This window comes from Peromyscus eremicus, chromosome 8a (genome assembly GCF_949786415.1).
Source record: "Peromyscus eremicus chromosome 8a, PerEre_H2_v1, whole genome shotgun sequence".
In the NCBI taxonomy this organism is placed as follows: Eukaryota; Metazoa; Chordata; class Mammalia; order Rodentia; family Cricetidae; genus Peromyscus; species Peromyscus eremicus.
Window position 1 is genome coordinate 58,509,084 of NC_081423.1, and position 22,490 is coordinate 58,531,573.

The 22,490-nt window shown below is 52.5% G+C and overlaps 1 protein-coding gene across 1 annotated transcript; it reads right to left on the minus strand.

Moving 5' to 3' along the window:
• Positions 1 to 1,069: 1,069 nt before the first annotated feature.
• Positions 1,070 to 14,757, minus strand: Wdr81 (WD repeat domain 81). Its single transcript, XM_059271204.1, has 10 exons — positions 10,844 to 14,757; positions 9,996 to 10,103; positions 9,558 to 9,748; positions 9,232 to 9,422; positions 8,131 to 8,296; positions 7,889 to 8,054; positions 5,597 to 6,283; positions 4,853 to 4,998; positions 4,427 to 4,606; positions 1,070 to 2,208 (listed from the first exon to the last, which is right to left on the minus strand). Exons 1-10 carry the CDS (start codon positions 14,493 to 14,495, stop codon positions 1,888 to 1,890), a joined length of 5,808 nt encoding a protein of 1,935 aa, XP_059127187.1. The 5' UTR covers positions 14,496 to 14,757; the 3' UTR covers positions 1,070 to 1,887.
• Positions 14,758 to 22,490: the final 7,733 nt, after the last annotated feature.

The window sequence follows — 22,490 nt, forward strand, 5'->3', positions numbered from 1 at the left end:
TCCACGGCCAGTTAGGCTCGGGGAGGCTGTGTGACTTGACTAAGGGCACAGAACTGAGACCAGAGTCACAATCAGATTCCTGTCCCCAAATCCCTGTCTTCCCACCACCTTCATCACAGCTGCCCCAGGGAAGGGGAGGCCGCAGGAGCCTAGAGCAAGCCTAGGATTCTGGTTGGCTACCTTTGGCCTAGGCCCCAAGACGGGGTGGAGAGATGAGACGCAGCAGAGGCAGGCCCTCCCAGGGTCCCACCTCTTCTGCAGCAACATTCACTTTTCCTACTTTCCCCAAGGATGAGGGATCTGGAAACTTGCCCGAGGCCACCCAGACCAGCCGCCCCACATCCAAGGCAACCAGAGGACAATGGCTCCTCTCTACCCTCTTGCTCTGCTCTCCACAGCCCTGGAAATGACCAGGTCTTGGCTTTCCTGACCCTAGTGCTAGACATGGTGGTACAAGCCTATAGACAGTATCAGCACTTAGAGGGGAAAGGTAAGAGGACTGGGAAGACAAGGTCAACCTCAGCTACACATCAAGTTCAAGGCCAGTAGTTTGAGCTACAAAGACCTTGTATCAAAAAAAAAAAAAAAAAAAAAAAAGCTGGGCATAGGGACTAGAGAGGTAGCTCAGTGGTTAAGAGTACTGACTGCTCTTACAGCAGATCCACGTTCAGTTCTCAGGATCCACACCGATCACAACCATCCATTAACTCCAGTTCCAGGGAATCTGATACCCTCCTCTGACCTCCACAGGGTCCAGACACACATATGATGCACATACATACATGTGGGCAGAACACTCATACACATTAAAAATAAAAAGTCTTTAAAAGTTAAACGTTGGGCCTGGTGGTTCATGCCTACAATCCCAGGACTTTGCTTCGGGCAGGAGGGTCATCCCAAGATTAAAATCAGCCTGAGCTACATGAGACCATCTCAAAAAATCAAAGATAAGCCATAAGCCAGACATGGTGACATACACCAGTAACCCCAGCTCCTTGGAAGGCTGAGGCAGAACTGCTTGAGCCCAGCCTGGGTAAAACAAAACACAACACAGCCTCACTCAGCTCCATGGCTCTTCCAAAGAATTTATTGATCATATTTACATGGATTGCAAACAGTGAGGAGGCAGCTGGGGGCTTATCTCAGGCCTCTTCTCTGCTCCAAATGGGGACTCAAGAGATGCCACGATCTTCTCATCCCCTGGGAGGGACCTGAGATGCAGAGATGATTCCTGTTGCCCTTCTCCCCAGGGGTGCTGGCACCAAGGGCTGCCTCCCTGGCTCAAGGCACAAACACTGTGGTTGGGATACCAAGGCAAGGCATGGATTCACTCCTGGACCAGCTGGGGCCATAACACCTCTTCCCTGGCCCCACTCCCCCTTTTACCCTCTTTTCTGGTCCCATACTGGGAAGACCTGGCCGAGTGGATACTGAAACTCCAGACCAAGCCCTTAAACTCCTAGGTCATGGCCAGCCCTCCTTAGGCTAGAGTCCAGGTACCATCAGTAGCCCGGATAGGAGCAGTTTCCTATCCTTGGGAGACAAGGCTAGGGAGAGCTTGGCTAGAAGAAGCTGGCTAATCTCCCTTCATGTCCTGGAGCTTCCCTGTCCCCATGTGAATCAGAAGGCAGAGTTGGGGAGCAATGGGGATCATAATGCTTTTCCCTGTTCCTCTTCTTGCTGGTTAGGAACAGCATCTCCCGAGTTTAATGAATGAAGCCACTTCACGGCCTTGGAGATTCAGGAGCTGCATGATTCCAAATGGCAGGCCATGTGGGTACCCAGAGCCTGGGGCTTGCTTAGAGGGAGCTGCTGAGAGATCAAGAATGAGGAGCTGGACCTGAGGGGTGTCATCTCACCCTGCCCTCAGCCAACTCCTGCCTGGACCTAGGCCAGGAGGCGGATGATGCCATTGTCCGAGCCCAGCAGGAGGTGGCGTTTCGTGGGCAGCAAGGCCAGGCTAGTGAGTGTGCCACGGAAGTTCTCGGAACTGAGCTTCGTGGTGGCCTGAGAGGGTGGGTCAAGCAGGGAACAGATGCCAATCTTGTTGGCTACAGTGCCAGTGACCACCTCACTGCCGTACAGGTCGAAGGTGTGGATGGGGTCGGACGCTGACTTGTAGTGGTGAGTCGGCTTCTGCTCCAGCTCCTTCCAGACGGTCAGGGAATGGTCGGAAGAGGAGCTGACCAGCGTGCTGCCCTCGATGGCCTGTAGAGAGTGGGAGACGGCAGACAGCTTCAGTAGGGGCCTGGGGATCCTGTCTACACATCAAACTCCACGACCATTCCAGAATGCCCTGAATGTCAGCACTCAGAGGGCAGACCTCTGGGAATTCAGGTCAGCCTCATCTACACAGTGATTTCCCTAGGCCAGCCAGGGTCTGGGAGATATACAGTGAGACCTTGTCTTCAAAAGAAAAATTAGATATGTTATTAACATAATCATCATTGGCTGGGCAAGATGATTGCCATGAATCGCACAAGCCCATAAGTCCAACACTGAGAATAAATTCGAAGCCAGCCTGGTCTACATAGCAAGCTCCAGGCCACCAGGGGGTTCAGGGTCAGACTTTATCTTAAAACACAAATAAAACAAATCAACCAAAAAAAGGAAAACAAAACAAAACAAAAAAGCTTTAATCATTATTCTCATTTAAGAACTGACTCTACTCCAAGATAGGCAGGACTATATAGAGAAACCCTGTCCAAAAAAAAAAAAAAAAAAAAAAAAGACGGGGTTGGGGATTTAGCTCAGTGGTAGAGCGCTTGCCTAGCAAGCGCAAGGCCCTGGGTTCGGTCCTCAGCTGGGGGGTGGGGTTGGGGGAGTATACGGGGCTGGAAAAATGACTTAGAAGTTGAAAGTACTTCCTAACTCTTGCAAGTGACCTGGGTTCAACTCCCAGTGTCGACATGGTGGCTCCCAACCATCTGTAACTCCAGTTCCACAGGATCTGACACTCATCTGACTTCTGCTAGCTAGCATTGGATGAAGGTAGTGTGCACTTACACACAAGCACACAAAACACTCCTAAAAACCAAGTGATGGTGGTGCACACCTTTAATCCCAGCACTCAGGAGGCAGAGACAGGCAGATCTCCGTGAGTTTGAGGCCAGCCTGGTCTACAGAACAAGTTCCAAGACAACCACAGATACACAAGAAACTCTATCTCAAAAAAACTAAAAACAAAAGACAAAAAACAAACAAACAAAACCCACTTCTATATATAAAATAGCTGGGTGTGGTGGTGCACAACTTTAATATCAAAACTCAAGAGGCAGAAGCAGGGGGATCTCTGTGAGTTTGAAGCCAGCCTAGTCTACATAGTGAATTCTCAGACAGCCAGGGCTAAATAGAGATCCTGATAGATAGATAGATAAATAAATAAATAAATAAATAAATAAATAAATAAATAAATAAATGTATGTAAATCCTTTAAAAAATAAAGAAAAAAAATCCCAACAATTCCGTGCAGGCATTGTGCTACACAGCCCTGCATTACTGCATCTACCCAACAACCTGTGAAGTACATGCTGCCACTGTTCTCTTTTTACATTTATTTGTGTGTGTGTGTGTGTGTGTGTGTGTGTGTGTGTGTGTGTGCAATGTGCATTCGTGCATGTATGCCATATGAGGGCAGGTACCCACAGAGGCCATAAGGGTGTTGAGTCCCCTGGATCTGGAGTCATAGGCAGTTCTGAGCTGCCCAATGCTTATGCTGAGAACAAGATTTGGACCTTCTGAAAGAGCACCTGGCGCACATGGGAAAACACTGAGGTCCAGAGAAGCCTCAAAGAGACCTGGAATTGACACAGGATGACCCCAGAGCCGTCCTAACACTTTCTTAGAATGTCCTCGGGGCTCTGGACAGAGCTGAGGGCAGCCTACATTCCCCAGTAGCATGACCTTAGCCTCCATGCTGGGGAGGAGAGTTCCAGGGGTTGGGAGAAATCCTCCCACAAGCAGCCCCAGAACTTTCTGAGCATTCCCTGAGGCCTATGACTGAATATAGAAGGCAGGAACATGATGCCCACACCTGGGCCTGCTCCTGCCCCCATCAGGACAGCCCAGCAGGGGGCATGGACTCTGCTCAGTGGTCTCCAGGCAGTAAACAGCCTCCAGGCTGAGCTTTATTTAACCTGAACTAGGTCACGGACAGGGCGCGACCCCTGATCCTCCAAGCAAGGCAAATATGGACAAGGGTTACTCATTAGAACATCTCTGTGGAGCAGCAGGGTCAGTGCTAGCCCTGGTTCCTGGCCCTAGCCTGCCTCCTATGCAAGCTGGCTCCTGAGCTGGCCTACGAGGGCCACCTTCCCTACCCAGCAGATGTCCCTCAGTAGGTATAAGGGATATCAGCATAGACCTTTCCTCGCTCAGGCCAGGCTCTAAGCAGAAGTGAAGGGAGGGACCTAAGGCAGTCAGTCACCTTGATCTGTAGAATGTCCCCCTCATGGGCTGGCCAGCCTCGCAGAACCAGGCCCGTGCGGGTGTCCAGCAGCACCATGAAGCCAGAGGAGAAGCCAGCCACAACACTCCGGCCACTGGGGCTGACCGCCAGGGCGCGAACAAGCCCAGGGTTCAGCCCTCCGCCCAGTCGAAACTCATGCTGCAGGCAGAGGGAGACTGTGCTCGAATGCTAGTCATCACCACCCCCCACCCTACTGCAGTCCATCCCAGTGGAGCCCACAATGCCAGGAGGTCTGACCCTCCCACTCCACCCATGGAAGGGAAGTCCCTGGACTCCAGTCCATCCCAGAGCCCCCCCCCCCCCCCCAGGGCTGCCACTGCAGTGTTCCCTGACAGGCTCCTAGAGACCCCCGGCTAGGGCACAGGGAACTGCACACCTCCTGACCTGCAAGCCAGGCTTCCTGCAGTCCACAAAGCGCAAGGTGGAGTCCGAGCTGGCCATGGTGATGCTGGTGTGGGGGGCAGGCATGACGGCTACAGCGGTCAGGGGCACCCGGCTATCCGAAGGTTCCACGGTGCGAAGGGTCTTCCCTGAAAAAGGGCGCGGTGCATTTGGGGACCCAGTGACTACCAAAGAGCCCCGGTTACTTCAACCCCCTGACTCACCCCACGCCTGCATCCCATTCCCCAGTGACCCACAGAAAATGCAAACGATTCCAGGGCACTCTCATCTGTTTCTGTTTCTGCAAACGATTCCAGGGCACTCTCATCTGTTTCTGTTTCCATAGCCAAGCCAGGGTCCCACCCCCAAAGCAATCTCCTCTTCATACAGCATGCTCTAACCAGCTAGCACTGATGCTACTCTGTTCCCTCCGCCTCCACTCATATCTCTTTACAGTCACGGCAGGTGAGGCTGCACCAGCCCTACATGCATCCTCTCCTACCCGAAGTGTTTTGATTCCCACAGGTGGAGAGTAGATGCTTCCAGCAGCAGAGGAGCGGAGGGTAAGTTGGGGGAGCGGATTCAAACTCAGGTCCCACAGTTTCTAATCCCTAACTGCTCCCACCTCACTCCATCTTCCCCCTCAAATTACACCATTATACATTTCCCACTAGGGTCCCATTCCCAGCGGCCTGGCTAAGGCACAGTAAAGCAGCCACAGAACAGGCCTCACCTGGGCCCGCTCACCTGTGAAGGGGTCCCAGACGTGCACAGCCCCATCACAGCTCACCACATACTGCGGTGCCTCAAGCTGGCCCACGTAGAAGACACTCTTGCGGTGCTGGGCGTAGATGAGGCGGGGGGCTGTCTCACTGGTCCCATCCCCATAGTTGTACAGTGGCCAGAGGCGCACAGTACGGTCCTTGCTGCCACTCAGAAAGAAGTCCTCGCTGCTCAGGGCAGCCACACATTTGACAGCCCCTGTGTGGCCTAGAAAACTCTGCAGGCGGATCTGGTGGAAGTGGAAGTGGGCGTCCTGCTGGCTCACACCAATCTCGTATTGCCAGTATGCCAGCCAGTTCCCGCTCAGCCCGTGGGCACTCCGGGGCAGCTCCCGCTTCAGGGCGTTATCTTCACTCCTGGTGCCGAGGCCCCCACCACTCACTCCAGAGATGGGGCCCAGTGGCCCAGGACTCTCAGGTTGAGAGTCAGGGATCTGGATGCGATTTCCAACCAGGACACTCCCAAAGGTCCCTGAGTGGCCATCATCCTGGAGACAGCTCCCACTCTGAGGGGCCCATTCAAGGCCGGCACAAGGCATACTGGGCTCCATGCTGGCTGGGTTTCGAGCGCTCGGGCTGATGCTTTCCAGATACAATCCTGCCAGCTCCCCGACCAACTCGTGGTTGGGAATGATCTTCCGGATGATGTCACCTGCATGGGAGTGGGAAAGGTCCCAAGATCAGGGAAGATGACAGGCAGCCGCTACCACCTAAGGTAGCAGGGCTTAAGGTAGTGACTAGGCTACTCGGGGCAATTAAGGGGCAATTAAGTTCCTGTCTTTGAGCCTGAGCTCCCCCCCCCCCCGAAAACCAGTTTCCTTTATCGATACATAGACATAGGTGCTGTCTTTATAGAGACAGACACTATACTGGCAACAGACACAGAATGATGACTAAGACAGATGTGTCCTGCCTCTTGGAGTTTAGGATTCTGTAGGAGTAATAGCATACACAATGGCAAGGCGCATCCTATTCAGAGTGAAACCCAGTACAGCGCCCATCCCATAAGGGAGGCCACAAAAACGGCAGGCCGTCCATTCCTTTGCAGATAGCTTCTGGAGACCATCGTATTCCCCAAGTCCCCAGACTTGTATGGCCCAGCATGGTAGTGCACACCTTTAACCCCAGCACTCGGGAGGCAGAGGCAGGTGGATCTCTGTGAGTTCGAGGCCAGCCTGGTCTACAGAGCGAGTTCCAGGACAGCCAGAGCTACACAGAGAAACCTTGTCTCAAAAAACCAAATAAAAAAAATAAAATGAAAATGAAAAATAAAAAAACCAACAACAAAAAAGCAGGCTGAACAAGCCACAGAGAACAAGGAACAAGTCAGTGTTCTTCCACGGCTCCCGCTTCAGCTCCTGCCTCGGGTCCCTGCCCTGACTTCCCCCAGTGACAGCATGTGACCCTGAGAGCTGTAAGAGGAAATAAACTCTTTCCTCCCCAAGTTGCTTTTGGTTGTGATGTTCTATCATGATGTTCAACAGAAACGCTAACTAGGCTGGGTGGTGGTGGTGCACGCCTTTAATCCCAGTACTCAGGGGGCAGAGCCAGGTGGATCTCTGTGAGTGCGAGGCCAGCCAGAGTGAGTTACAGGACAGCCAGGGCTACACACAGAGAAACCCTGCCTCGAACAATCAAAAAAAAAAACCCAAAAACAAACAAATAACCTAACCAAGATTATCAGCATGGAAATTGGGGTCTGAGGCCCAGTCGGTTTGGTCTGATTCTGAAAGCACTGTGCTTAAAATCTACTGTGAGCTGGGGGGGTGGTGCATGTCTGTAATCCCAGCACACAGGAGGCAGATGCAGAGGCAGGGGGATGGAAAAGATGAGGCTATGCAGGAAGAGTCCATCGCAGAGGGACCTGTTGTCAGACTCAGCACCTGAGTTCAATCCACAGCACCACAGTGGAAGGAGCAAACTAACCCCTAACGTTTTTCTCTCACTTCCACACACACGCCAGGGCATGCGTGCACCCACACTCACACACATCATATACACACACAAAATATTATTTTTAAGAAAATGAAGAACCATGAGTGGTGGCACATGCCTATAATGTCAGCAGTAGACAGGTAGGAGCAGACGAATCCAGAGTTAAGGGTCAGCCTGGGCTAAATAAAACACTGTATCCAAAAAAAAAAAAAAAAAAAAAAAAAAGAACCCACTGCTGACTCTGGAAGTGAAAGCATCGGGGCCCGCCCCAGGGAAGCGATGTAGTCACCAACGCTGTGCAAAGGAACGTGATGGGCAATACCCAACAGGCAGGAGAAGGGCACGTAGATTGTGTACGCCATTTCCAGGGTGAACACCTTCTGCAGCTCTTCCAGCAGGGTGGGGTCCACTGGCCGTCGATGCCCATCAGAGAAGGTGGCCTCTGGCAGCTGGCCCTCAGTACAGCCCTTAGGATCCAGCTGCAGATCCTGCAGGCGGGAAGCCCGGGGAGTCAGCGAGTCCACAGCCCTGGCCTGGCCTGCCCAGCCCAGACACTCTGCCTACCTGCTGCCCGAGCTCATGCACGTGAGAGAAGACTTGGAAGAAGGTGGCCACAGGCTCGCTCAGGTGCTGCTGAACCATCTCCTGCCCAATGCGCAGGCAGATGAGGGCGATGAGGCTAACGGTCTTCACGCACAGGACAGTCCGGGCCTGGGCCCCACTTGGGAACCTAGAAACAGAGCTCGTGAGTTCCAAGCCCTTCCCTGAAGGACTTGACCAGGCCACCAAGAATTTCAAATAAAAGGAGCTGTGAGGGTGACCAGTTCACACTAGGTAAGGAAATGGAGGCACAGGAAAACAGTGTGGCTTCCTTAGGGTTAGAGTTAGGATAGAACATGAACTTTCTTTTTTTTTAAATGTGAATGGGTGTTTTTCCTGCATGTGTCTGTTCCAATGCATGCAGTGCCCACAGAAACCAGACGAGGGCATCAGATCCCTGGAACTGGAGTTACAGATGGTTGTGAGCCACCATGTGGGTGCTGGGAATCTAACCTGGGTCCCCGGAAGAGTAGCCAGTGCTCTTAAACCCTGAGCCATTCTTCCCAGCCCCTAGTTTTGTTTTTCTAAGGTGCTGGAGCGCAAATGTAGCATTTCCTGCAGGCTGGGAAAGAGTCCTTTCACCAAGCCACACCCACAACCCAAAGCCAGGGCTCTTTCCTTTTCTTTTTTTCTTTTTTTTTTTTTTTGGTTTTTCAAGATAGGGTTTCTCTGTGTAGCTTTGGTGCCTGTCCTGGAACTTACTTTGTAGACCAGGCTGGCCTCGAACTCACCGAGATCTGCCTGGCTCTGCCTCCCGAGTGCTGGGATTAATGGCGTGTGCCACCCACCGCCAGGCTCCTTTCTTTTTTTTTTTTTTTAAAAGACAGAGTCTCACTATGTAGCATTAGCTAGCCTGGAGCTCTCGCTATGTAGACCAGGCTGGCCTCAAACTCACAGAAATTTCCCCTCCTCTGGGTGCTGGAATAGACGGCCTGTGCCACCACACACAGGATTGGAACTACAACTCTTAACACCAAGACCGCTATTATCTCCTTTTCCCTGAGCTTCCCAGCTCCTCCTGGGGACCCCTCAGCCAGGTGGCTCTCCCATGGAGCAGGGGCCTACCCTGTGACAAGGGAGGTGAGGAAGCTGAGCACAGGCAGCAAGACCTCATGGCTGATGCGGGGCAGAATGTCCATGAGGGTGGTGTCGGAGAGGTACACGATGATCTTCTGGGTCAGCGTCACCGCCGCCAGCAGCCCTGCCTCCTTGCGACTGTTCAGTCGGCTGGGGCTTGAGTTGTTCCCTGGGGCCACCTGGGAATAAATAAAAAATAAATAGAATAAATGAGGACCAGGCCACCCCACAGACCTCCTGGAACCCCAGAGGTTGGGGGTCCGTCCTTGGGCCCTTAGCCTCCCCACCCCAGGCCTGCTGAACCAGCAACTGACCAGGTAGCTGATGTAGGGCAGGTACTGGTAGGTAAGAACAGGTTCTCCATACAGGTGGGCGATGTGGAGGAGACAGCTGAGCACAGGCCCCGACACTATGTCCCCGAGGACCGGCCTCTTCTGGTAGATGTTGCCCGCACTCAGTGGGGGGCTCTCCTCACTGCTGACTGTGAACTGCTGCCGGGTGGGCCCTGCCAAGGAAGGGCTTTGAGAAGCTGGTGGAGGGCCGGAGGGACGTCAGCCTTCTAAGATTGTGAGGCAGCTTCTATTCATTCTAGACTGGGATCGTCCCCTCTCCCAACCCAAGAAAAGAAGCAGCTTACAGGACCTGGCCCGGAAGCGATGTGAAGTTAGGGGAAGGAATCCCCTGGAGAGGGCTAAGGATGGGGCAGAAGCCTGGGAGGAGACCTGGTCTCCGGCACTAACCACGGGCCTTACCCACATAACAAGACGTCAGCAGGCGCAGCAGGTTCCGGGCCACATGGCGAGAGGCCACTGTGGGGCCGAGCTTGGCGGACAGCCAGCGGACCATCTTGCAGGCTGTATCTGCGGGGCAGGAGCACACCCTGAGCTCATCGGATAACTCAACACCCTTCCCACCGCACCCTACGGCACACCCCGCCCAACTCTGCCAGGAGCTCTGCTAGGGAGCCTGACCACACTGGGCCCATCCACTGAGCCATGGTAAAGGCTGACCTATGGAAAAATGGCTTGTCAGGCGAGACCTGCAGGAAGGTCGTCCTTAGGGCAGTGTTCCCAGGTCCCTGAATATAGGCTTGCCCCTGGCTGCCACTCCTGTGGCCTCTCTTCAGTAAACCTTTCTGGCCTTTCACTGCCTCCCTGATGGAAATCTGAGAGCCTCAAAGTCTTACACACAGGCTATTCCCTCTGTCTAGAATACTCTTCCTGTTTCACACCTAGTATTGCCAATTCCCATTCAATTTTACACCTCAACCATTGCTTGCTTTTACTTCTTAATTATTTTTCTGGTGCTAGAGATAAGCACCCAGGGCCTCACGCATACTAGGCAAGTGTTCTACCACTAAGCTCCACCCCTACCCCAACGTGTCCCTTTTAAAGATGCCTTCCCTGACGTCTGAAACTAAATCTAAGCCCCCCCTTTCCACTCATACGTAGCACTAACGCATTACACTGTATCACAGACCATTTGACCTCGGATGTAAGCTCCGTTTGTGCTACCATGGAATGGGGCGGACCCATGCACAGCACAGGAAACACTAAAATGGGGAGTGGCTGACCCATATCTCCCAGGCCCAAGGACTCACCAAGGAGGATCTTCTGCTCTTTGCCTTCCGTCTGCTCTGTCAAGGGCTCCTCTTCCTCTTCTCTGTCTCTCCCGTCATCAGGAGCCATGACGGTCTCCATGGACAGCATTGTGTCCGACAGGGCAAGCTCAGACGTCCCCGTGACTTCATCCGTCTCCTCTTCCTCCTCCAAGATCACACAGCCTTCCTCTTCCTCCTCCTCCTCTTCGGAGCCTTCACTTTGCTTCAAGTCCTGGCTGCTGTCACCTGACTTCAGGCTGTTCTTGTCCACAGGGGCACCCCCATCATCCCCACCCCGCTCCTCGCCCTGTGAGGTCTCACTAGTACTGCTCTTGTCACTCAGCTGGCCCAGGCTCATGGCCTCAGCCTCCTGGGGCTGTGGAGATTCGGCCACATAAAGTCCAGACTGGAAATCCTCTGTGTCCGGCAGGTCGGCTTGGTCGTGGAAGCTGACGCCTGACCTGTAATCTGGGAGTCCCAGGCCTGAGGAAGCAGCAGGCTCCCCATCCATCTGAATCTCCTCCCCAAAGGCACAGGAGCCAGGCCTGGACCCTGGGAGCTCACTTTCCTCATCCTCAGTGGTTCCAACCAGGCCTTTGCTCTCCTCCTGGGAGGCCTCCACTCCAGCTAGTACCTGGAGGACATGGGGCAGCAGGTGGATGAGGAAGGCTTGCAAGCCCAACCTCACCACCAACTGGGCCACAAAACAGTCGGTGTACAGGTAGAAGCGGCCATGCAGCCGGCAAGGGCTCTCGTAGGCACCGATGAGGGGCTTCAGGAGGTACTTATTGGCATTCTTGGGGCCCAGGGCCTTGGCGACGGGTTCAAATAGGTACCAGGCTGTATACACAGCCGTGTGCTCCTCAGACATGAGGGACAGCACGAAAGGCAGCAAGATCTCCAGGCCTTCAGGAGTGATGTCAGTCAGCACTGCACCCAGTTGCTGCCACAGAGCAAACACCAGCTCCCGTCCCTGGGCCTCATCCTCCACACGCCTCGCCTGATACAACAGAATGAACTTGTGCAGCGCCGGGAAGTACGGAGGAAAGGGGACCACGGAGCTGAAGGGGCTGAGGAGCTGGGCTGGGCTGGGCGGGGGCAACCCCTGGGAAACAGGCCTGTACTCAAACAGTGGGTCCAGCTTGCCCTTCTTCACCACCACGGGACTTCTGGGTCCCCTCAGCTGCAGAAGTGTGTCCAGCACAGGCTGCAGAGACACGGGGATGTCCTTGGAGTGGCGTGTGCAGAGAGCCCGAACAGCCTCAAAGCGTACCCACAAAGGCGCATCAGGCTGCAACGTCCGGACCCTGGTGGCGAACACCATCTCGGCCAACAGCACACCCAGCACCTGCATGTCTCGATGGAAGAGGCTCTGCAGGTGCATGGGTGGCTGGCCCTGAGGCTGCTGGGGGACCTCCAGCTGGCTCCCTAGGCCTTTAGCCAGGAAGTTCCCCATTTTCTCCAGCTCCTCCAAGGCCTGGATGGGACTGAAGCCTTCAGGAAGAACAATCTTCCCCTCTTCGCCCTCCCCAGGGTCCAACCCAGCAGCTCTGCTTCTGCGGCCTGGTCGAGAGCCCGAGGTGGCTGAAAAAGACAAGAGGCTAGGTGAGGCCTGGCTGGAGGAAGAGCCCAACTGGTCACCTGCCTTCCCGGGGAGGGAGATAGAATCCAGGGCTTCCGTAGCCTGTTCTAAGTCATCTTCCCCTGTCATGGGCCTGTCTCTAGTCCAGCCGGTCTCACAAGGAGTGGCCTCTAAAACAAGCCTGCCCACCCCATTGATAAGTTGTCCTGGAATGTCTTCCTGGCCTGTGGCCTCCTGAATGGGCTGGACCAGTAGCCGGGGGATGAGTGGAGGCTCAGGCGCCAGGGTAGGAGCCCCCGCCAGGCGCTGGGGATGTGGCTGATCAAAGAGCTGTACTACGCCGTAGCTGGTCAGGTGGGTGTGGGCATCCACCAGGTGCAGACACACGTTCTTCTCCTTCACAGCCTCTTTGCCCTGGAGTTTGTAGCCGAAGGTCAGGTCAATCCAATGATGCAGGTCTTGGGACACCTCCCAGCTTTCCAGCAGAGCTCTATGGGCAGCCACAAACTCCTGGCTAGAACTGCACCAGGCTGGCACATCCAGGTCAGGCATGTCAGGGTGGATGGAGCAAAAGATAGAGGGGTCCGTGTAGAATTCAGGGATGCACTCATCAGGTGTCCAGGTCTGCATCCGCTCCATGGAGGCAGGATACTCATGGGGCTCCCACTGTGCTCGGACATGTCCGCAGAGTACGGAGCGGGGTGTGCGCCGAGCCTTGTAGACATAGTATGTGATGTCAGAGAGGACGTCAGAGATGTGGTGAGGAACGTGAGGTGGCTCCCCACCCCCTGCACCACCTGCTACAAACGCCTGCCGTGTCATCTCATAGGTGAAGTCCAACTGCTTATCTCCCTTGTTGAGTCGGAACTTGGATTTACGCAGGTCTCGGAAGCGCCCATAGGGCGTGGTGAAGTCCACCACCCAGGGCAGCACTGGGTGATAGTTGGGATCCCCCTGGCGTCGACCTGCCAACCGATTCAGCTGCATGAGGTAGTGGAAGTTGCTGATGCGGCCATGGACCCAGTCTAGAACAAGGCCCTTGAGTTCCTTCTGGCAGGTGGAACACGCAGGTCTCCCCGCCTCCTCTTTTTCAGATTTCACACCCGTCCCATTTTTCTCTACAGAGACCTCCTGGTTCTCATCCTCAGAAGGCATCTCATAAGCACTCAGGTCCAGCCGGAGCTCACTGCAAAGCTTCTCATCCACAGCAATGTGGTGCAAAGACAGAGCCCCACAGGCCAGCCCTTGGCGGTGACAGGCATCCATGGCTCTGAGGACACGGAAGAGAATGAAAAGCACCTTGGCTTGGCTGTTGGTCAGCTTGGCAGGGCTGAAGGTAACTACATCATGCAGGGAGAACTGAACATAAGGGTGTACCACATACAGCATCTCTGGTGACTCCAGCAGGGCCTCGGCTCGCAAAAGGCTGGGGCAGGCAGGGCTGCCCCGAGAGGGGCAGGGCCCGTCTCTGACATTTGATGAACACTGGACGGATTCACCTACTGGCAGGAAGGCGCATCCGTAGACCCTCTGTAGAGCCTCTCTTATAGAGTCTAGGGCAGGTACAGCTGAGGGGGCAGTGCTGTGGCTATAGGGCTGCCCGTAAGTGTGGTATGCATGGCGCCACAGGTTCCGGTAATTCTGGGCAGCCACCTCCTGCATGAAACGAGTGAGAGTCTCAGGGCTACAGGACCCCTCCTCAAAGGGCAGGACTCCGCCCAGCGGGTAGGACAGTCTCCGTTTCCGCAGCCCGTGCACCTCCACTCGCGTCCAGCCCGCGGGCAGCCTCTGTACCGAGCGTTGCAGTAGAGTCCTGACTTCCGCTTCACCCAGGCCCTCGGCCCGGGGGCAGGGTCCCAGCCGGCGCTCGCGGAGACTAGCCAGCCAACGCGCGGGCACTAGGGCCACCACGTGGGTGCCCCCCGGCGCCGGGGCCAGCTGCCGGGCATCGATATTCAGGTCTCGCTCCACGCTCCGGAGCAGTTCCTCCATGTCAGGTCCTGAGGATGGAGACCAGCCCTCAGGTCCTGCTGTAAGAACCACTTTCCGCCCTGTGCTCCCCTGGGCCATCTGGTCCTGGCCCCCTGGGGGCAGCGCGAGGCTGAGCCTGGCCCCGGCCCTCCTCGCAGTGGCTTCCGGGGTGCCAGGCCGGGAAGGTTGGGAGGGGCGAGGAGCGACGAGCACCTGGCGTGCAGGTGACGGGGCGAACCAGCGACAAAGGAGAGAAGGCCTGAGGATTCTCTTACCCCTCTGCAGGGTCCTGCGCTCCCGGGGCGCAGCGGGGCGGGGAGCGCGGAGCCCCAGAGCTGAGCGCCACCGTGACGGGTCAGCTGATCCGGGTCATGTGATCTCCCAGACACGGAAACAACCGCACGTGTCTCTAAAGGGCCCGGGGAGACCCCGCCTCCGGCTTCTGCCCTCACCCTTGCGAACGAATCAAGACACCATATCTTCTGCTGCTCTTTTGGGGCTTCGTCCCGGCCTCGCTTGGTTCTAGAGCCGCCTGGGCAATCCACCCGCTCTCAGGTGCAGAGGAAGATCATCCTGAACAGGGCACCGGACCTCTCCCCCGTTTCTGATTTCTCCTGCAGGCTCTGAGACAGGGATCTAGTGAGGCTCATCTTGGAAATGCTAGCCATTCAGCCAAGTGTCAGCTCTGGCAGCAGCAGATCCAGACCTTTTGACATGCACCCTCTCAGCGTTCCCATGCTACTCCGCGAAACAAGGAGTTTAATTTTCCAATTACTTGGTTAGTAATTGGGAAATTAACTTACTTGGTTAGTAACTTGCCCATTAGGCCCTCACAACGTTCTGGGAAGTAGGGAAGTGGCCCAGGCAGAGAGGCCTTGGGATTCTATAAGACAAAATGTTCTCCTGAGACTTCCTGTTGAAAATGTAGATGGCACAGAACCAGCTAGCGTGGTCACAGCCTTGCAGGTGCCACTATGGCTCCAGGCAGGGTTCTGCACAGAACAAGGAACAGAAACCAGAGAGCCTGTGCTCAAACTGTGGGTCTCCCTCCAAAGGTCTTCGTTCTGGCTCGTGTACAGGCCAGGCCAGCAATAAAACCACATTGTGTGCTCTGGCATGTGTGTGTGTGTGTGTGTGTGTGTGTGTGTGTGTGTGTGTGTGTGTGTGTGTGTTTTGAGTCTCCTAAGAGTTTGGTGCTGAGGTTCAGGCCTTTAAAAGCACTTAAACCGGGCAGTGTCTGACACCCTCTTCTGGCTTCCACAAGCACCCACACACCCACACATATACACACATATAAAAATAAATGGGTTTTAAAAATTAAAATCCGGCCGGGCGGTGGTGGCGCACGCCTTTAATCCCAGCACTCGGGAGGCAGAGGCAGGCGGATCTCTGTGAGTTCGAGGCCAGCCTGGACTACCAAGTGAGTTCCAGGAAAGGCGCAAAGCTACACAGAGAAACCCTGTCTCGAAAAACCAAAAAAAAAAAAAAAAAAAAAAAAATTAAAATCCGCCGGGCGGTGGTGGCGCACGCCTTTAATCCCGGCACTCGGGAGGCAGAGGCCGGTGGATCTCTGTGAGTTCGAGGCCAGCCTGGGCTACCAAGTGAGTTCCAGGAAAGGCACAAAGCTACACAGAGAAACCCTGTCTTGAAAATAAATAAATAAATAAATAAATAAATAAATAAATAAATAAAAATTAAAATCCAGCCAGGCAGCAGTGGCGCACGCCTTTAACCCCAGCACGCTGGAGGCAGAGCCAGGCGGATCTCTGTGAGTTCGAGGCCAGCCTGGTCTACAGAGCAGGATCCAAGACAGTCACCAAAACTACACAGAGAAACCTTGTAGAAAAAAACCAAAAAAAAAATCAAAATTAAAAAAAATTAAAATCCAGGTGTGATGGCACACACCTTTAATCCCGGCATTTGAGAGGCAGGGGCAGGCAGATTTCTCTGAGTTCAAGGCCAGTTTGGTGTACAGAGTGAGAGACCAGCAAAGGCTACTTAGTGAGACCCTGTCTCAAAATAAATAAGACCACAAATCAAGCAGAGGATCATTGTAAGTTCAAAGCCAATGTAGTTAAGTAAAGACTTCCAGGCCACCCAGGGTTATACAAGACCCAACTCAAAAAAGAAAGGGGGAGAAGAAGGAGGAAAAGGAGAAAGACTGCCCAAAGAAAAGACACCAGTGGTTTAGATATGACAGATTCCATCTGTTTCTTCTTCAGGGGCTGCTGGAGCCCCAGATGTGCTTGATCACATGACCTTATATGTAGTAACTTCCCCATTTGTGGAGTGCTTACCAGGAGTTAGCCACCTGCCAAAAGCTTTACATATCTCATTTCATTCTCTCTCTCTCTCTCTCTCTCTCTCTCTCTCTCTGGTGTGTTTGTTGTTTTTACTGTGTGTGAGAGTGCATGTGTGTGAGCGAGCAGCTGCACGTGTGCCTTAGTACACACGTGGAGGTCAGAGAACAACTTCAGAAAGTTGGTTCTTTCCTTACACCATGGGATCAGGAAATCAAACTCAGGTCATCAGGCTTATGCAGCAAACTCTTTTGCCTGATGGACCATTTCACCAACTCAAGTTTGGGGAACTTTTTGAGGTTAAGATTGTAAGCATATGCCGGGCGGTGGTGGCGCACGCCTTTAATCCCAGCACTTGGGAGACAGAGGCAGGCGGATCTCTGTGAGTTTGAGGCCAGCCTGGTCTACAGAGTGAGTCCCAGGACAGGCTCTAAAGCTACAGAGAAACTTTGTAAAACAAACAAAAACAAAAAACAAAAAACAAGAGCTACTTTCATACCTAGTTTAGGATGAAGAAGCTAACCAGCCACCTTTGGTAAACTTGTTAAAGATCACATAAGAAAAACTTGAGACAGGACTTAAATCCAGGCCAATTAATTTTAAAACCAGTGCTTCGCATCAGCATACTGATGCACACCTGTAATCCCAGCCCTTGGGAGGTGGAGGTGGGAAGAGCAGAAATTCAAAGTCATCCCGACTGTGGAGGGAGTTTGAGGACCAACCTGGGCTACATGCTACCCTATCTGAAAAAAGAAACAAATTTATCGTCTTTTGCTTCATGCCTACAGATCCAATGTGACTGATTGTTTCCAGTTTCTGCTATCAGGACTTCCCTACCATGAGGGACTTGAACTGTGTCACATATCTCTAAACTGCTATGTAGATGAAGATGACCTCAGACTTCAGACTGTCCAGCCTTCTCCCATCAAGTGCTGGAATCACAGTTATTCACAGGTTGAGCATCATGACTTTATCAATGCTTCAACCAAAGTGTGAATGAACCACAGCAGTAATTCCAGACATTGTCTGGTGTCTTTCCTAAGTCTCCTCGCCTTTCCAGTTACCCAGCTATGAAACACAGTTGTGCCCACAAGGCCTGTGAGTGGTCCTACATCCAGAGATGAAGTGGTTATCTGAGTGAGAAGTGTTCCCCATAAGCGCAGGCCTTTGAACTCTTGGTCCCGGTTGGTGGTATTGTTTGAAGAGGTGAGAGAGAGAGGTGTGGCCTTGCTGGTGGAAATACATCACTGTGGGCAGGCTTGAGGGTTCAAAGCTTCGCCTCACTACCACTTTGTTCTCTCTGCTTGTGCTACTTTGCTTCCTGATTCTGCCTCCCTGGCAGGATGGACTCTTACCTCTCTGGAACCAGAAATAAACACTTTTTTTTTTTTAAGACAGGTCTCTCTACATAGTCCTGGCTGTCCTGGATCTCACTATATAGACCAGGCTGGTCTCAAACTTACAGGAATCCTCCTGCCTCTGCTTCCTGAGTGCTGGGGTCAAAGGTATGTACCATCATTCCTGGCTAAACTCTCCTTCTGGAGCTACCTTTGGTCTTGGTGCCCCATCGCAACAACAGAAAAGAAAATAACGCAGATGAGCTGTCCTCAAGGATGAGATGAGACTCAGAAAAAGGGATGTTTAGTCAGCCTGCTGGGCCAACCATCCCTAGGACCTGATTGGCTTGTGAGGATCTCAAACTATGCACAAATGATAATGACTCTCATTCTAAAGGGGCCCTGAGGTGAACTGTCAAGAGATTAGTTGGTATCTGTTCTACAAATGACTGAAGAAGATTAGTATGACTTAGTGTGTGGATTTTCAGACATCATACAGAATAAGGCGGGCCACTCTGGCTGTATCTTACCTGCCTCTTGAGGGCTCTGACGCAACTCCTTAAGCATTCAGGGAGAGAGCCACACTAGACACATGGGACAACCCATAAATCATTGCAGCAGGACAAGCCCTGGAACTCTCACTGGATCTGCTTAAGTTACTTCCATGCATCATTTTATGCAGCTGTAAAGTGAAGTTAAGGGCTGGGCAGATGGCTCAGTGGTTAAGAACACTGAGGGCTCTTCAGAGGACCAGGGTTCAATTCCCAGCACCACATAACTAACAACTGTCTGTAGCTCCAGTTCCAAGGGGATATCATGCCCTCTTCTGGCCTCCATGGGCACTGCACACATGTGGTGCATAGAAACATGCAAGCAAAACACCCATTCACATAAAATAAAAATAAGTCTTTTTTAAAAATTCTAAAAATAAAATAAAATGAAGTTAATGGGAAAAAGTGATAAGTTTTAGGCCTCCTGAAGGCCTCTCCACCAACGCATTCAGGGTGATTCCTCACCCCTGCAGAGAGGAGACAGGGTTGGGGAGGGTGGGGGGGTGTTTCGGGGATGCTGCTTATATACCCTGTGGGAGTGGTCTTGAGCCTCTCTGGGGGAGGAGCTGTATTTTGCAGGCTTTGAAGGGGCGGGTTTAGGGAAAGAGATGGGGAGGGGAGTTGAGGTGGATCTTCCACCAGACTCCTTCCAAACAGTGTTTTGTTTCACTTCAGTCAATGTTAGGGACTAGAGAGATGGCTTACTGGTTGCTTGTTATTCTTACAGAGGACCTGGGTTTGGTTCCTGGCACCCACACTGGGTGGCTCACAGCCATCTGTAACTCTACTTTCGGGGGGTCTGGCACCTCCTCCTGGCCTCTGTGGGCCCCAGGTACTCACATAGTGCATGTACACATATGCAATCAAAATATTCACAAACATTAAAAAAAAAGAAAAGAAAAGAAAGAGCCAGGCATAGTGGTGCTTGCCTTTAATCCAACACTACAGAGGCAGAGGCAGGAGAATCTCTGTGAGTTCCATGCCAGCCTGGTCTATGTAGAAGGTTCCAAGCTAGCCTGGGTGACATAATGAGACATTGTCTCAGAGAGAGAGAGAGAGAGAGAGAGAGAGAGAGAGAGAGAGAGAGAGAGAGAGAGAGAGAGAGAGAGAGAGAGAAAGGGAGAGAGAATATGCAGGCAAGCGAGCTTATATTCTCTTTTAATTAATTAAACTAGTATTCCTGTACTTGGACATTATTGTTTTTCAGCTGAGAAACAAGATGGCCCATGAAAGTTCTCTATTTTCAGGTTAGATATGAGAACCTGAAACCAAAGGACAGAGAGATTTTTGTTTGTCCATTTGCTTTTTGCTTATCAACCCCCCCCCCCATACACACCTTGGAAGTATGTGTGGAACCCAGGAAAGAACCTTTTTCTTAAATCAGAATCTTAATATGTACCCAAGGTGAGTCTTGAATTCAAGATCCTCCAGCCTCCTCCCTTGTTCTCTCTCCCTCCCTTCCCCCCCTCTGTCTCTCGTGATTTGTTTATTTTTATTTTATGTGAGTTGGTGTTTTCATGTATGTGTCTATGTGAGGGTGTTGGATCTCCTGCAGCTAAAATTACAGACAATGAGCTGCCATGTGGATGCTGGGAATTGAACCCAGGTCCTCTGGAAGAACAGCCAGTGCTCTTAACTACTAAACCATCTCTCCAGACCCTAATCTTTTTTTCCAGGTGTGGGGGGGCAGGGTTTGAGACAAGGTTTCTCTGTGTAGCCCTGGCTGACCCAGAACTCATGCTGTAGACCAGGCTGGCCTCAAACACAGCGATCTACCCTAGTGCTAGGACTAAAGGCATGTGACAGGCCACCACCTCTGAAATGCTAAGGTAACAATTGTGCCTTCTTACTACCGTCTGTGAGGGACCATTTTGATGATCCAAAGGTTGTGCCTTGGTACCAACAAAACTGGACCCGAAAGGTCTTTGCTCTGGTTTCAGCTTATCTAAACTGAATAAAAACTACTTTTCTCTAAGTCTGTGTGCCTGCCCTCTAGTGGTGTTGGCTGTATACTACAATAATGATCTTGAATGTATTTAAATTTACCTCTTGTGTCCTCTCAAGGCTGGGTGGGACCTGTCCCACCGAGGCTTCTAGGGCACTGCACCTTCCTTTATCTGAACTTTAGAAAACGTCTTGGCTTTGTTATCTTGGGGACTGAACCCAAGGCTTCCTGCATGCTAGCTGAGCAAGTGCTCTGCCACTGAACTAACTTTAAGGTGCACGCACGTCTGACTTAGTGTGGAGTGAGACCCTGGAGCCTGAACTTTTAAGCACCCTGGGTAGCTCTGATGCACAGACATTCAAGGCACAGCTTGAAAAGTGAGGCTTTGGAGAACAGGGGGTATGACTCAGGGTCACGCGGTGTGCTTTACATGAATAAAGCCCCACTACTACTACTACCATTACTGATAATAATTGAAATAATACTCTGTAACTGTCTCCCAATTCCCCTCTCCGTCACCTGTTATCTCCTGAATTCCCGCTCAGGCTCCCTTGGGCTTTGGGGAATCTGGGGCCCAGGACTAAGTCACTCCACTTTGCCTACTTTCATACCGTGTTTCCAGAAGAACACTTTTGGCTCGGCACTGAGGAAACCGCAGCTGCCTGTGGGCCACCAGCCCGCGCCAAGTGAGGTCAGCAAGAAAGAAGCTGGCAAAGAGTGTGCCAACCGTGGGTCCACTGAATTTGCACTGTGCTAAGTGGTTTCAAACAATTTCTTCTTAAAACCCTACGAGAAACCATACTTTGGGATTTGTACTGTTTTGGAGATGAGGAAAATATCATCCCTAAGCTCACTTGCCAGTCAGCACTGGAATGGAAAGTTTGCCTAATTCAGTGCTTCTCGACTAGGGTCGATTTGGACTCCCCAGAGGAAAACTGGGGACACTTCTGTTAGTTATAATTGGGATCCTGTGCTGCTGGGATCTAAGATAGAGGCCAGGGTAGTGCTGACCGTCCTACTGTGCACAGGGCAGCCATGTACATAAGAAATTATCTGGCTCAACTTATCAATAGTGCTAAGGTTGAGAAATCTCAGCCTGAAGCCCATGCTCTTGGCCTTGAGGTGGTGGGAGGAGGTTAGAGAGGAATAACAGCAGAAGGGCCACCACAGGGGTCTTGAGTGAGGAGGGAATGGGGCTCCTATGCTAGGGAGAATGGAGAATGGGCAGCTTGTTGAAACTCCTCTTTCTTCTAAGCTTGGCCAGAGCCCTACTCAATTTCCCCCAACGCTGCCAAGTCAGTCCCAGGACTTCACACCAAGTTTGTCCTGGAGTGACCCTGACTCCCAGCTCAGAGCTGGGGTAACATATTTACCTGGGTCTTCCCGTAGGAGTTCCCAGAAGACGACCTGGCTTCTAGGACCCATGTGTTCCACCTGCAGTACCTGAGCTAACAAAATGTTGGCACATTAGCTGTGGGAGGGGGTGGGTTAAAATAAAAGATTAGTGGCACCTAAGAAGTTAGACATGGAGGAAGCAGGCAAAGGCAGAGGACTCCACCAGCTACCTGACCTAGGAAAGGAAACAGTGAGAAAGGGGCAGCTGGCACAGGAAACAGGGTTCTGACCTACCAGGCTTACTTTACACAACCTTTCCTTTTCCCTAGGACCTGGGCTCGGTTTCCCTGTACCATCCAGAGAGCCTATTGGAGCACCCACACTCAGCTAGCCACCATAACAGGCCTCCCCACCAAACTGACTGTGCTGACAAGAAATATCTCCGGTTCCAATTTCCTCAGAACTCTGAAAAAACTAAGAAGATGTTGGGGAGGTGGCAATCCTGGAGTGATGGAGAAAAGATCATTGAAAGAACAAAACCATAACCCTCCACCCTCCATGCTTGGGGTTCCATTTCCTTCCCTTACCACCCAATGGGGGCACGGGGGGGGGGGCGGATCTGAGCA

Excerpts from the sequence above, each read along its gene's own strand:
- Wdr81 (XM_059271204.1), bottom strand. The coding sequence starts at position 14,495 with ATGGCCCAGGGGAGCACAGGGCGGAAAGTGGTTCTTACAGCAGGACCT. Across the intron at positions 8,297-9,231 it reads CTCACCTCCCTTGTCACAGG|GTTCCCAAGTGGGGCCCAGG; the intron begins GTAGGCCCCTGC and ends CTCTGTTTCTAG. Across the intron at positions 6,284-7,888 it reads GCCCTTCTCCTGCCTGTTGG|GTGACATCATCCGGAAGATC; the intron begins GTATTGCCCATC and ends ACTCCCATGCAG.